This window comes from Podarcis bocagei (assembly GCF_964188305.1).
Source record: "Podarcis bocagei genome assembly, chromosome: 8".
Classification (NCBI taxonomy): domain Eukaryota; kingdom Metazoa; phylum Chordata; class Lepidosauria; order Squamata; family Lacertidae; genus Podarcis; species Podarcis bocagei.
In genome coordinates, this window is record NC_138133.1 from 92,864,428 (window position 1) to 92,878,901 (window position 14,474).

Sequence of the window (14,474 nt, forward strand, 5' to 3'; positions counted from 1 at the left end):
AAGCGGGACTTTGACTTACAACGGATGGAGTGCTTGCAAAAAGCAATGCAAGGTCCTGAAGTCCCACTGAAAGCCCTGCCCACCCTGCTCTCCCTCCAGGCATTTCACCACACTCTGCCCAAGTCAGTTTGCAGCCTTGAGGACTAGTAAGATGGTTGCTTCTTTCCTTTTTCTTGTCTTTTTTCTAAAAAAAAGATTATCAGGAAACTCAGCTCCACAATCAGCAGCAGCCACAGCCAACTCACAGTGGTTATCCAGAGAGAGAGAGAGAGAGAGAGAGAGAGAGAGAGAGAGAGGGAGGGAGGGAGGGAGGGAGGGAGGGAGGGAGGAGAGATCTCCCTGGGCTCTTACCAAGCACTGTGAAGCAGCGAAGGACCTCATTGTGATTCTTCAGTTGGACTGGCGTGGAGGAGTCCAGAGGGGAGCAGATCTGCTCGAGGGAGGAGGAGAAAAGGCCAGTGAGGCAGGAACAGGGGGGCAGCCATTACACTACATTTATTGTAGGGGTGCAGATATCCAGAGTGTGGGGGTCAGGTGGGATTACTATGAGGAATTATAAAATATGGAGCAAGCCATTGTGTCCGCTATGAAAGCATGGCGTTGACTGGGTTTGATTCATTGACAATAATTTCTGATCAAATCCCACAAGCCTCTGCATCTCTGGCCGTTTTCTCTGCCTGACAGGCACGTATAAGCATTCTGAAACACAGGCCAGTTGCTTCATCAGGCATCCTGGGTCATAAAGATGATAGTCAGCTTTGATGTCGTTTAATCTTTAGATAGATCTTAAGGGCCAGGAAGGAGATGGCAAATACTGCCATCCAGCCTCTCCTGTTTACTCCCGTTTATGACGTCAGGGTTTCCTAAAAGCATTGCTTCCTCTTTTATTTACTCTCAGATTGGGTATGCATGCTCAGAGTAGTCTTCGCAGTTAAAAGAATTTATTCTGATCAGACTTTGTCCCACGTGGGGTTTTTTGAAATGCTCAGAGGAAATCTGATTGGGTCTTACGAACACTGTGTAAAAAGCTCTTTTGTGAATAAAACGACCTGGGCCAAGGGGTGGAGGCACAGATTATTACACACACCCCTCCCAGAGTCTTGCTGGTCAAGCCTCCTGTGTATTCTGTTAATCAGAGTCTAATCCTTCCTTTGCTTTGGGATCGCCTCATTTATTATTATTATTATTATTATTATTATTATTATTATTATTATTATTACTATTACTCTCCAGCAGCAGCAAGCCAGTGCACCACCTGGGGCTGCTGGGAAGTGTGGAGGGCTCCTGCCTAGGCTGGAGAGGCAGGGCTTAAAGGGCTGTCGTCCTCGTCCCCCGGCCCCCTTTCCCCACCTGGAGCTGCAGGGCATTGAGCAGGGCTTCCAGCTGCGTGTCCAGCGTGCGGCTGCCGATGTTGACTGCTGCCTCGAGGATCTGGCACAAGCTCTGCTCGGGGGACACAGGGCAGGAGAGACACAGCGCAGCCCCAGGTTAGCAGCCCCACCCTCTGGGGAAGCAGCAGGGGAGAAGGGCCCTTTCCCAGCCCCACACCCAGGTGAGGCCCCCCCCCCCACACACCTGCAGACCAAGGGGAGAATGGCTCCTTCTCCGCATCCTGTCTTGGCAGGACTGCCCAGCCCGCAAAACAGACGGGACGCTTGGCAGCTTGGCCTCCGCCTCTCACAGTCTTGGCGGTGCTCAGGGAAGGCAAGGGCTGAAGCCTAAAGGACCGGCGAGCTTTGGTAGCAAAGCCCAAGGACAGAGGCCCACAACCCCCCGCCCTCTCTCCCCAGCCCCCTTCTCCCTGCCTACCTTGGACACATAGTAGGCCTCTGCTGGCTTCCTGTAGAGGGTCAGGATCCCCGGGATGAGGCGAGGGAGCTGCTCCTCCAGCTTCTCACTGGGCAGCAGGTGGCTCATGGGGCCAAGCGCCTCCACAACAGCCAGTCGAAGCTGCAAAGAGGGGCAGGGGGGTCACGGGCCTTCTTTTTTTTATTTATTTAATTTTTATTGCATTTTCAATTTTATCATAATCACAGTTTCCATACATAATTCAATAAATTCAAACATCGCTCTGTCCGAGCACAGACCTCCTCCCGCCCCTCTCTGACTTCCGTACATATTTTTGCTTTGTTCTTAGAATTTCCATAACCACCTTCTCTCTTATTTTTGTATTTCCACTCATTAAATGTAAATCAGTCCCTTACATTCCCATTACAAAACATTTCAATTCAAAGCCACAAATGTTTTCAGGTGTTTAGAATGTTCTTTCAAATAAATAAATAAATAAATAAATAAAAATAATTTATTATTTGTACCCCACCCATCTGGCTGGGTTTCCCCAACCACTCTGGGCGGATTCCACAGAGACCAAAAATACACTAAAATGTCACACATTAAAAACTTCCCTCAACAGGGCTGCCTTGACATCTGATGGGAGGGCGTTCCACAGGGCGGGCGCCACTACCGAGAAGGCCCTCTGCCTGGTTCCCTGTAACCTTGCTTCTCACAATGAGGGAACGCCAGAAGGCCCTCGTCACTGGACCTCATAGCATTGCTCCCAAACAAGCCACCCCAGCAAAGAGAACCAGGTTTAATTGAGATCCTGATAATTTCAAAAGCTCTCCCTTCCCATGCCCTATTCCTCCCACTCCACAGTCCCTGGGTCTTCCAGGCCCAGCTGAAAGACTTCCTCCTCCTGCCCAAATGGCTCCCCAGCTCCTGCCATGGCTGCCATCTTGTTTGCTCCTTATCCTGTACTCTAAATGGGCTGCATCTCACCCTGGAAGGGTGATTTACTCTGCAGGACATACAGAGCAAGGTGCGTGCGCAAGGGAGAGACTGGGAGCCAGCTGAGGTCAGCCGCCTCCAGCGTCATCTATGGAAAGGCGGGTCTATAAACGAAGGCGACCGCGACACACCGGCCCTCGTGGGTGGAGGAGTCACAGGGCCAAAAAAGAGAGCCCAGCGGCAGAGATTTGTCCGGAGCAGCAGGCAGGGGGGAGGGAAAGGCTCTCCTCCCCCAGGGACCCCCGACCCCCAGCTCAACCTCTCGCCCCACCTTTGTTTCCCGGGTCTGCAGCCAGTTGTTGAAAAGGACTTCGTAAGCACTGAAGATGTCGTTGGAGAAGGTGTCTCGCCTCACTGTGGGGTCTGGCGCCTGGTCCAGATTCGCCATGTACTCCTGGATGCTCTCGCTGAAGTTCTGCAAAGCTACGGGACAGATTTCATGCCAGCTGTGGCTCCACACTGCCCCACCCGAGTTGTCCCTCAGCACATCTGGACAGCTTTAAAACAGGAGTTCGTTTTTATCCTCCACAAATTGGTCTCCCGGCCAGGAGGTGCCTCCGGGATCAGAAGCAGCAGTCCCTGGGGCACCCAAGTGAGGGAAGGGGGTTGTGGAGCTCTTGTTCTGCTTGCAGGGCTCCCATAATGGCCCCTTGGCTGGGCCCTGGGGGGCACAGCCCACCCCCTCTTAGCTTGATCCAGCAAGGCTCTTATGATGCTCAAAACTATCAGCTGCCCTTTAGTTTCCCTGAGAGACAGAGCACAGCAGCCTTATCAAGATCTAGGCCCCTTGCCTGCAAGTCCAACATGCACAGCGCCCGCCCCCTGCAGGCCCCACCCTCAAGACTCTTTGTTTGAGGGGTGGGCAGGAGACCCTTCGCCCTCCTCGGAATCACCCAGACCAGAAAGACCCCCTTGCGACTAGTCACCTTGCGTAGGATCCGTTTGATGTGAAGGCCGGGCTCAGGAATCCTGGACCTCAGCAGAAAGAAAAGCTTCTCCAGAAATTGTCCTGAGCACAGCCTCCCCACCCAACATATTCTACAGAGGTTTGGGGCTTCTCTGCACCTCCCCTTTCCTCAACTCTTTCCAGGCACAGCCTGCGCTTCAAAGCTCCGTGTCCGGGCACCTTTTGGGGGCTCTGGAGATTTCCCTGCCGAAGCCTGCTCTTTAAAGCTCAATCGGAGCAAATGGCAATCTGGGAAAAACCTGATGTTTGCTCTGATTGAGCACTAAAGAGCACTAAATATCTACCCTCAGACACAGCGCTTTAGAATGTGGACCCATGCCTGGAAAGAGCAGGGCAAAAGCTAAGTGTGCATAATTTCTAACACAAAATCAAACATACAAAATGTACAGTGGTACCTCACAAGACAAATGCCTCGCAAGACAAAAAAAATCGCTAAACGAAAGGGTTTTTTGTTTTTTGAGCTGCTTCGCAAGACGGAAACGTCTTGCAAGTTTGTTTCCTTTTTCCTTGACTTCGAGGAGCAACTCATAGAACGCGGTGTGGTAGCCTTTTTTGAGGTTTTTAAAGACTTGGTGATTTTTGAAGCTTTTCCAAAACTTTTCCAACACCGTGCTTCGCAAGACGGAAAAAATCGCAAGACGACAAAACTCGCAGAACGAATTAATTTCGTCTTGCGAGGCACCACTGTACATGTAAAGAAGATCAGTGAGAATTAATACCACAATAAACAGGCTAAGCACTCAAAGCTGGAAATCTGACTTTTAAGAAGCCAGTCATGGGTATGGTTAATGGGTGCAAATGTTCTTCTCACAATGCATTCAAGCAGGGATTGGCAACCTAAGGCCCAGGGGCCAGAAGCAGCCCACAGAGGCTGTTTAACCGGCCCAAGAGCCGCCCCCGAACTGAGCTGCGAGTCCCCACATGCTACACTAAACTGGCGCAGCACACCGCGGGGTCTGTCTTCCGCGACTCCAGAAATTGCTTCTGCGCCAGCACAATTTCCGGCATCTGGGCATGCGCAGCAGTGATTTCTGGCATCACGCTGCGCCGACCCGGCCCACGGAGGATCTCTGCGGGAGTGATCCTGCCCATGCCCGCTAAGCCTTGCCAAGCCCTGCATTCAAAGGTCAAAACATTAAGAGGGGGAGAGGACAAACATTTTCCCCCAACTTCAATTAGTGATTTTAAAGACGAGAGAGAGTCCAACAGTGTTTAGTAGTAAATGCAGTCCCACCAACACATTCTCTGACAGTTTTGCACTAATCAGAAGACAGAGACGCACAGGCAAGCGTGTTCTTGGGCAACAGCCATGGCTTTGGGATGAGCCCAATGTGCCCATCGCAGTCCAGAGCATGAAGAACTCCACTAAATCAGCTGGAGAAATCGGAGCCACAATGCCTTTCCTACCTGATGGAACGCGGGGCCTATTTATCCCACTTCCTGTCCAAGAATCCTAAATAAAATAAAATTTGGCTCCTGGGCATTCAGTGACTTGACCCACAGCCCTCCAGGGACAAATGTAAGCCGTGCCCTGTTAATACGGACACAGGCAAGAAATCTGCAAGAGAACAACCAGGAGCAGAGTTTGGTTTGCAGGAGGCAGAGCCAAGGACCTTTCTGGGTTTGATGCCTGATCAAATTTGCAGATGACACCAAACTGGGAGGGGTGGCTAACACCCCAGAGGACAGGATCACACTTCAAAACGACCTTGACAGATTAGAGAACTGGGCAAAAACAAACAAAATGAACTTTAACAGGGAGAAATGTAAAGTATTGCACTTGGGCAAAAAAAATGAGAGGCACAAATACAAGATGGGTGACACCTGGCTTGAGAGCAGTACATGTGAAAAGGATCTAGGAGTCTTGGTTGACCACAAACTTGACATGAGCCAACAGTGTGACGCGGCAGCTAAAAAAGCCAATGCAATTCTGGGCTGCATCAATAGGAGTATAGCATCTAGATCAAGGGAAGTAATAGTGCCACTGTATTCTGCTCTGGTCAGACCTCACCTGGAGTACTGTGTCCAGTTCTGGGCACCACAGTTCAAGAAGGACACTGACAAACTGGAACGTGTCCAGAGGAGGGCAACCAAAATGGTCAAAGGCCTGGAAACGATGCCTTATGAGGAACGGCTAAGGGAGCTGGGCATGTTTAGCCTGGAGAAGAGGAGGTTAAGGGGTGATATGATAGCCATGTTCAAATATATAAAAGGATGTCACATAGAGGAGGGAGAAAGGTTGTTTCCTGCTGCTCCAGAGAAGCAGACACGGAGCAATGGATCCAAACTACAAGAAAGAAGATTCCACCTAAACATTAGGAAGAACTTCCTGACAGTAAGAGCTGTTCAACAGTGGAATTTGCTGCCAAGGAGTGTGGTGGAGTCTCCTACTTTGGAGGTCTTTAAGCAGAGGCTTGACAACCATATGTCAGGAGTGCTCTGATGGTGCTTCCTGCTTGGCAGGGGGTTGGACTCGATGGCCCTTGTGGTCTCTTCCAACTCTATGATTCTAATGGCCTGGATTGCACAGCACACAAGGCCAAGCCATGACTTAGCATGAACACAACAGAGTGCGGACTCCTGGAGGGGAGATCACAGCCCCTTTGCTCCTTCCCAAGTGCTCTGATGCTACACTACACTAACCCATGACTTAGCATATCATCCAAACCCAGACATGTGGTTTAGCTATCCCAGACATACCATGAGCCCTAAAACATAGGATGCCAACATCAGGCATGGCTGGCCAGAGTGCCGCCATATTCTTCGTTAGCAAGAAGCCTCACTGATTAACTTTGGAATGGCTGGGGACTGAGTGCCATTTAACGCCACAGCTAATGTGGGGCATTTAGAAGATGCCATTCTTCTTCAGGATAAATGCTCTTCACGGAAAAGGAGAACACACACAACTTGAGCATATTCCGATGTTTGGCCTGAGATCCCTTTCTGCCCAAGCGCTGAGCACATGCAGCCCTGCCTGCTCCCCTTCCACAAGGCACCTACGAGCCACAGCTCCTGCCTGAGCCACCAGAGAGCGGGGGGGGGGGGGAACCCTGGCCGCCTTACCGTAGCAGAAGACGGTCCTCATGTTGTCCTGCTTGGCCATCCCCAGCATGGGCAGCATGGTCCCCAGAATGGAGTTCAGGAACGGCACCATCCCAAACACTGGCAGGGAGGAGGAGAGGGAGGGAAGCTGGATGAAACCAAGTCCTTTGGGGAACTCGAACTCAGAGCGTCAGCCTGGATAACCTATGGGGAGCTGGTGGTGGTGCAGAGAGGAGCCCCCACACCTGGTCTCTGGCCCCAGAGGACACCTGTGGTCTCCTAGCCACACCGTGGTTCCAGACCACCCATTCATGTCCTGGCCCCTCTCCTCTCCAGGGGGAGAGAACTGCTAGGGATTTGGGGGGAGGAGAGAACCACTGACCGTTGGTCATGGAGAGGTTGGCAAACGTCTGCACAATGAAGTAATGGGGCACGATGCCAGGCTGGAACTTGGTCAGCACCTCCTCCATCACCTTGTTGATGAAGCGCCTGCCAATCGCCACCAGGACATTGCTGGCCGCCTGCTGCCACTCAAAGATGATCTCCTGGAGCAAACGGGAAGAAGAGGCCTCAGCTGCAACATGGGCCTGCCCACCTCAGGCCCAGGCGCCCCATGGGGCAGGCAGGAGGACCAGGGAGCACCCACAGGCGGGTCTGTCGTGGCTCAAAGGTCACTTTCACTTTGTGGCTTAGGGCCTTGTATCTACGGGACCACCTCTCCTTGGCTTAGGGCCTTGTATCTACGGGACCACCTCTCCTGGTTTGCCCCACAGAGGACCTTAAGGTCCACGAATAACCATAGTTTAGAGGTCACGGGCCCTAAGGAAGTGGGACTATCCTCCCCCAGGGCCTTCTCGGTGATGGCTCTGACCTGCTGGAATGCTCTGTCCCAGGAGACCAGGGCCCTGCAGGATTTAACCTCCTTCCGCAGGGCTTGTAAGACAGAGCTATTCTGCCTGGCTTTCAATTTGAACTTAGCTTGATCTTTTATTCCCCTTCCTCCCCTCCTCCTCCCCTTATATGATTACCCGCTCTGGGATCCCACAGCTAATTCTCCACTGGCCCAAATAGGACTAATTTAGCCAGCTAGCCCTGGTGATCATCAGAATTTTCCCCCTAAATTGATTTTTGAATTTTGAACGTTTTATACTGTATTTTATGCTGTTTTTGTTGCATCAATTAAGCGTTTTAAATTTGTTGTTAGCCACCCTGAGCCCGGTTTTCTGAACCGGGAAGGGAGGGGTATAAATAAAAATTTATAATTATTATTATTTGCCAAGAGCAAGAGGAGAAATCCCAGGTCCTCAGATGGTGGGGGTCTGCGTGCCCAGAGCAGCTTGCAGGCATCTCAGCAATCTGGGAAAGCCCCCTCCAGCCAGGAACCCAAGCGGAGCAGCGCTCCCGGTACCTTCGACTTGGTCATCTCGCTGGAGGCCAAGAAGATGACGATCTTGGCTGTGCTCTTGTCCAGCTGGGCCAGGTTGCTTCTCACCACCGCCTCCATGGCCCTCAGGATGATGATGCGGTGCGGGTAAGCCAGCTGGAAAGGGGGTAGGAGGAGACGGGGGTCAGGGGCTGCCCAGAACGGCCCTGCACTCCAGGCCAAAAATCCAAGGTCACTTGTGCACCCCCCCCCCAATATGGGGCACAATCCACCAGGAGGTTGTTGAATGGTTTCTTTAAATATTAAGGTTCATTACTGTTTCGCAAGATGTGTATTTCTTTACAGGCCAGAGCAAATAACGTGACCTAGTTTTACAGCTGTGAAGCAGTATAGCCGGTGCTGTTAAATTATGTTAATTAAGCTGTTGGGCATAGTATATAAAGAGCAGCACCTAGCTATCTCAGTTTCCTGGCGGATGGGTTGCACTTATTGATATAATGTACAATTTTTAATGTATAATTTTTGTTTTATAAAAATAAAAACAAAAAACCCCAGATGTCTTCAATATTGGGTGGGGAAGGCGGCGAAGCAGTTAGCAGGGCTCATTTTGACCTCAATCCCTCCTGCTCTCTCTCCCCCTCAGCCCAAAGAGCATTCAGCCTCCCTCTCCTGCTTCCATGCGCCAAGAGGCTCTCTCCATGCGCCACAGGCATCACAGGGGCCCCATCCAACTTCACGATTCTGTGCCATTCGGCCAGAGCCAACCAAGCAGCCAGGCCTGCCCTGTCTCACCTTGTCGTGCTGCCGCAGGTACTCCTCGCAGGCGTTCAAGATCTCCTCCGGCTCCGCTCCTCCCAGGTAGCACAGAGCGCTAAATATTTGCTCGTGGACCAGAGGGTCTTTATCTGTTGTGGCATCCATCAGGGTCATGGCCAGCCCTGAAGAGGAGACAGAAGGAAGCGAAGTCCACAAACATTTCCATTACAGCATCCCCCCCCCCCCCGCCATCCAGGGGTTGCGACAGACACCCTCCTCCCAGGTCAGTACTCCTGCCAGGCTCATTCCATGGGCCCTGCCTATGCCCACACCTCCAGGAGTCCTGTTGGTGGGGCTGCTGTTGTGCCAGGAGTGACTATCTTGGCTCCTTCCTTCCTTCTTTCTTTCCTCTCAGGGAGCAAGAGGCCTCTGCACCACTGACGGAGCTCCCCACCTGCGGGCTTCCACCTGGATTTGTGCAAATGCGGCCTCTTTCTTAGCACGGCACTCCCAAACCCAACCCTCATCTCTTGCACACAGCTCTCAGGTTTGGGAGGGCAATATCTACCCCCTAGGATTCCTTGCAGGATTAGGAAAAGGCAGGATTAGGAAAAGGACATAGGAGTAAAAAATAAATAAATGCATGGAGGCCCAATGGAAAGATCCAGAATTGTGTTTTTTTAATGAATACAGAAAGTGGTCAAGGTCAACTGGGAGCCGGCCAGGCTGCAGCAGACAAACTGCCGAGCTGCCTGAGTCTCGGACTCCCAAACTGCAGAACGAGGCGAGGAGCAAAGGGGAACGGCTTTGGCCTGGTCTTGGAGGCTTCACTCCATCTTCCCAAGCAACACTGCCCTGTCACAGGGCACAGAGACCCGGCTAAGCACCCGGGACCACCCTGCTTGAGACGCCACCGTCCTAGCTAGGTGCTCATTTCATAGTACCATTGAGAGTGTCTTAACCTATAGTATATTATCGTGGTATGGGAGCAGCTCTGAAACGGATAAAAAAGCTTTACAGAGAACAATTAAAATTGCCCAGAATGTTATTGGGCTCCGACTACCAACCCTGGATGAGATCTTCACGTCTCGCATTTTGAAGAAGTCACATAATATCCTGAGAGATCCCACCCACCCTGCTCACAACTTCTTTGAACTATTGCCTTCGGGCAGAAGATATAGGACAATGAAAACACGAACCACACGCCTTCTGAATAGTTTCTATCCAAGAGCTCTGACTGCACTAAATAATGATCTCAGGGCCAGTTGCAAGGTTTAGCAAGCAGAGAGTAGGAAGGAATGAGATAGGTTTTAGGTTATGTTTTAGGTTTTAGGTTATGTTATGCCTTAATAGGTCATGTTATATTCTGGATTATGTTATGTTTTAAAGATTATGTCTGAATAGGATGAGAGTGTCGGAGATACGTGCAAATGTATATGTGAACCCGGTCTTTGGGTGGGTGTTTGATTTTCGTTGTTGTGTATACTGTGTATATACGGACAATGACAATAAATTTATCTATCTATCTATCTATCTATCTATCTATCTATCTATCTGCCTGTGTTCTGTGCAAAGACTTAAGAGCGCCATAGAAAATATTCCATTCTTCCACCAGGCACTCGGAGCACCCAGAATTCGCCACCACCTCCTCTCGTCAGCCCTTGGGTCCTCTCACCATCAGCCTCACCAGCTCCCACCCAGCTCTTCTGCTGCCTGTGAGTTCGCGGAAGAAAGTACACGAAGGGAAACCCAGAGCACACACGGCTGGACTCCTCTGCTCTTCGAACAGCCTGCCAGGGCCAGGCCAATGTCAAGGAGCCCTTTGGCTCCAGGCACAGACCACTCCGAGGGCCACTCAAGAGGACGCAGAGAGCTCTCCACAAGCCTCCTTGGCCTCACAAGAGGACCATGACGGCAGCAGCCCTCCAGGAGTCTCCCTGGGCAGTGAGGCAACTGCCAAGCCGCTTAGTATTCTCTTTTTTTTTTAATGAAATTTTTTTATTTGGTTTTACAACATTTTTAAAACAATACAAACATATAAGAAGACATACAAACACGTATAGTTTCATAACCTTTTTTTCATGAACCTTGTTTCTCAGACTCCCCCATACCTCCCCTTTCTGCATCCCAATGTCCAAAGTTTTTTAGCAGCTTCTAAATATTTCAGTCAAGCCTCTGTCCTCTTAATCTTTCCTTCAGTCTAATCTTATATCGCTGTAACCCTTTCTTTCTCAAAACCTCGACATTCTAACATTCATCAAGTTTATAATAGTCCTTAAGATAGATTTTAAATTTCTTCCATTCTTCTTCCGCCGTCTCCTTTCCCTGATCGCGGATTCTGCCAGTCATCTCAGCCAATGTCATGTAGTCCATCACTTTCATCTGCCATTCTTCCAGAGTGGGTAGATCTTGTGTCTTCCAATACTTTGCGATAAGTATTCTTGCTGCTGTTGTAGCATACATAAAGAAAGTTCTGTCTTTCTTTGACACCAATTGGCCGACAATGCCCAAGAGAAAGGCCTCTGGTTTCTTAGGGAACGTACATTTAAGTACCTTTTTCATTTCATTATATATCATTTCCCAGAAAGCCTTAATCTTCGGGCACGTCCACCAAAGGTGATAGAAAGTACCTTCAGTTTCTTTACATTTCCAACACTTATTATCAGGCAAATGGTAAATTTTTGCTAGCTTGACTGGGGTCATGTACCACCTGTAAATCATTTTCATAATATTTTCGCCGCTTAGTATTCTCTGCGCTGCCTCCTAATCAACAGACGAGGAACACGATGGGATGCTGGTAAGAGGAGCATTCCTGCTCCCTGGGAGAAGGGTGAGAGGCGCCGGGTATTGGAGAGGACGGTGATGATTAATTTTCTTCTCATTTCTATACCATACAGATTTTAAAGAAAAAAGATCGCAGAGCGGTTTACCAGACCTTAAAACATCAAATAAAACAATCCAGACTAAACGGGGGCTGGGATGATGCTGGTGTCTGCACTGGCAGAGCATGGCCAAATCCTGCATGGAGACGATGGGGCAAATCACCCCTTGAAGCCCACTGGCCCTTACAGCACAGGGGCAGGGAACCTTCAGTGGCTCTCTGGAGAGCCCCGGGCTCCAACTCCACCAGCCACAGCAGGAGAAGAGTCAGGGATGGTGGGAGTTGTGATCCTGTTGTGGCCTCTGAACAGGAATCCAAGCAAGTGGAATGGGCCTGCCCTTGTGGGCTGCCCCCTTGGGAGCATCTGGCGGGCACTGCGAGACTAGGAAGGCATGCCTAGAGGGACCTTTTGTCTGACCCGGAGGGAGATGGTGTGCTGCACAGAAGATGAAATTAGCTGCATGATTATTCATTGCTAAAGGTTGGGGGGGGAGCTAAGAAGCTCAGGCAGGAGCAGGAAGCCTCCTGTGTGCTCTGCAGAGGCTGCACATCTTGGCTGCAGCGCAGGAAAGGCTGAACAAAGCAAACCCCTTTCAGAGCTACGTGGCAAACATCCATGGCCACTTATCACGTGAGCCACGGCAGACACGGAGGGGTCCGCCATGGAGCGCCACTGGAAGTCTGTCACAGAACGTGGCATCTTTCGGAACCAAACTACATTAAAAGGCTCTCTGTGACCATGCGAATACAAGGCCTTCCATCTTCTCACACAAATTTTGGGCACCTTCAGCCTAAACTGGCTTAAGACAGAATGCAGCAAAAACAGGGGGAAATGTGGTACTTCTACAGGGGGAAATGTGGTACTCTACCAAAAGTCAAATCCACATGCAAGAATGATCTGTCTGCCTCCACCCCCTGCCAAAGAGAGACAGGTCCCTTTCAAAGGGCATTTTGACTCTCAAGATGACCCAGAGGCACCCGGCCTCGCAATGGAGAGCCCCGAGGGAGTGCCTAACCCTGGCAAGTCCGGCAGCTGCTTTCAAGCCTCCAGCCGTCTTCCACAATGACCAGGAGGCCAGATCCTGCTTTCCCACCAGCTTCACAACAGGAATATTGTTGTGCAGCAGAAGCTCTTCTGCATGAATCTGCCACGTTCTAGTCTATTCCTAAGTAGAAAATGCAAAGGCCGACGCCTGCTGCATGCGGAATAAGGGTTCCCTGACTTGGTGCCGGCTCTACAGAAATCTCAACGCATATTTGCTCTGCATTAACGGGGAAGACAAGCACACAGGCAGGCTGGCCAGACAGTATTATGAAACGCGAATCATTCTGCTAGCCTGGTCAATTTATTTTCTGTCATATTTTACTCCCTCTCTCGGCTGCTAGCTCCCTCTCCTCTACTGCTAAAAAGTACTGAAGGGGCAGAATGCTTGGGGGGGGGGGTATTCTGCATCAGCAACCCAGATGGGCAGCATTCTGCAATGCATAAGCAAGAGAAATCTCATGCAGCTGTAAAATTTGCCTATGTGTCTAAAGGGGGGGCAAGTCAGGAATCCCGCACCCCTGAGACGCCATCCTTGCAGGAGTCCCAAAGTTAATTAGCCAACTTATTGAAGCCATTAACTTCAATGAGGCTACATTAAAAAGCTTCCCTTTGCAATCGCAGAAGAGTTGCGGGTGCAGGAAAAAAGCCAAGAATAATATGTAGCAGGTCAAGGCAATTTCCAATCTATGGGTTAGGGAGAAGTTTCAGCCAGGAGAAGCGGTTTGTGTCCGGAGGTGCAGCCCTGGTCAACATAAACTCAGTCCAAACCCACCTGAACTGCCCCTTTAGAGATCCTCACCTATCAAACTTCCAGGCTTATTTGCCTGGAAACTGATAGGCGAGAGTCACCTTGGCATATCAGATTCTTCCTGCAAAAAGAGCTACAACCTGCTGTCTCCTCCCTCCTTCAATCGTTGTTCTGGCTGCCTAGGAAGCTGCCTTATACAGAGTCAGGCCATTGGTCCACCTGGCTCCATATTGTCCACACAGACTGGCAGCAATGGCTCTGCAGCTTTCGGGCAGCGTTGTCCCCCAGCCCTACTTGGCAATGGGTGCAAGGAGGATGGTTCATATTGATATGCTGCCTTCTCCCCACTCCAGGTGGCTTACACAGATAAAACAGAAAAAGATAAAATCACAGAAAAGACCATCGCTAAAATGTAATTAAACATTAATAATTTTTTAAAAACCCTAAAAGGATCCATTAAAAACAGAGTCAACAATAAAAACATCATGGCACCAGCCCTTTCCTCAAAATCAATCAGTTCCTGAAGGCCTGGGGGAATAAAAAAAAAAAGTCTTCACCTGCCGAGGGAAGGACAGCAAGGAGGGAGCCAGCCTGGCTTCCCTCGGAAGGGAGTTCCATAGTTCTCTGGGGGCAGCCACGGAGAAGGCCGTCTCCCAAGGCCTCATCCAGCGTGGCCTGTGAGGGAGAAAGGCTTCCCCCAGGAATCTGGGCAGGTTCGTATGAAGGAATGCAGTCTTTCAGACTGAACATGGGGCCACCTCCCTGCCAGGCTGATGCTGTGCCACTGAGCCCTGGCCCTTAGCCTGGCATTGGGCTCAGTCTTCTCCTTCTGGCTCAGCAGGAGCCCCAGGAAGCCGCCAGAAA

General features: G+C 50.5%; 1 protein-coding gene and 1 long non-coding RNA gene across 8 annotated transcripts in view; one reads left to right on the top strand and one right to left on the bottom strand.

Moving 5' to 3' along the window:
• The window catches only part of LOC308593217, a 285,688-nt gene that overhangs the window by 98,440 nt on the left and 172,774 nt on the right, over positions 1–14,474 (top strand). The window lies entirely within an intron of this gene.
• Positions 1–14,474, bottom strand: part of MROH1 (maestro heat like repeat family member 1) — a 60,118-nt gene that overhangs the window by 31,120 nt on the left and 14,524 nt on the right. For all 7 annotated transcript variants that reach the window (XM_081204317.1, XM_081204312.1, XM_081204318.1 and 4 more), the window contains exons 3-10: positions 8,973–9,118; positions 8,205–8,336; positions 7,179–7,341; positions 6,818–6,916; positions 3,059–3,210; positions 1,810–1,950; positions 1,351–1,443; positions 352–430 (exon numbers count right to left, since the gene is read on the bottom strand). In XM_081204317.1, the coding sequence (XP_081060443.1) occupies positions 352–430; positions 1,351–1,443; positions 1,810–1,950; positions 3,059–3,210; positions 6,818–6,916; positions 7,179–7,341; positions 8,205–8,336; positions 8,973–9,118 (1,005 nt within the window). The remainder of the gene's footprint in view (positions 1–351; positions 431–1,350; positions 1,444–1,809; positions 1,951–3,058; positions 3,211–6,817; positions 6,917–7,178; positions 7,342–8,204; positions 8,337–8,972; positions 9,119–14,474) is intronic.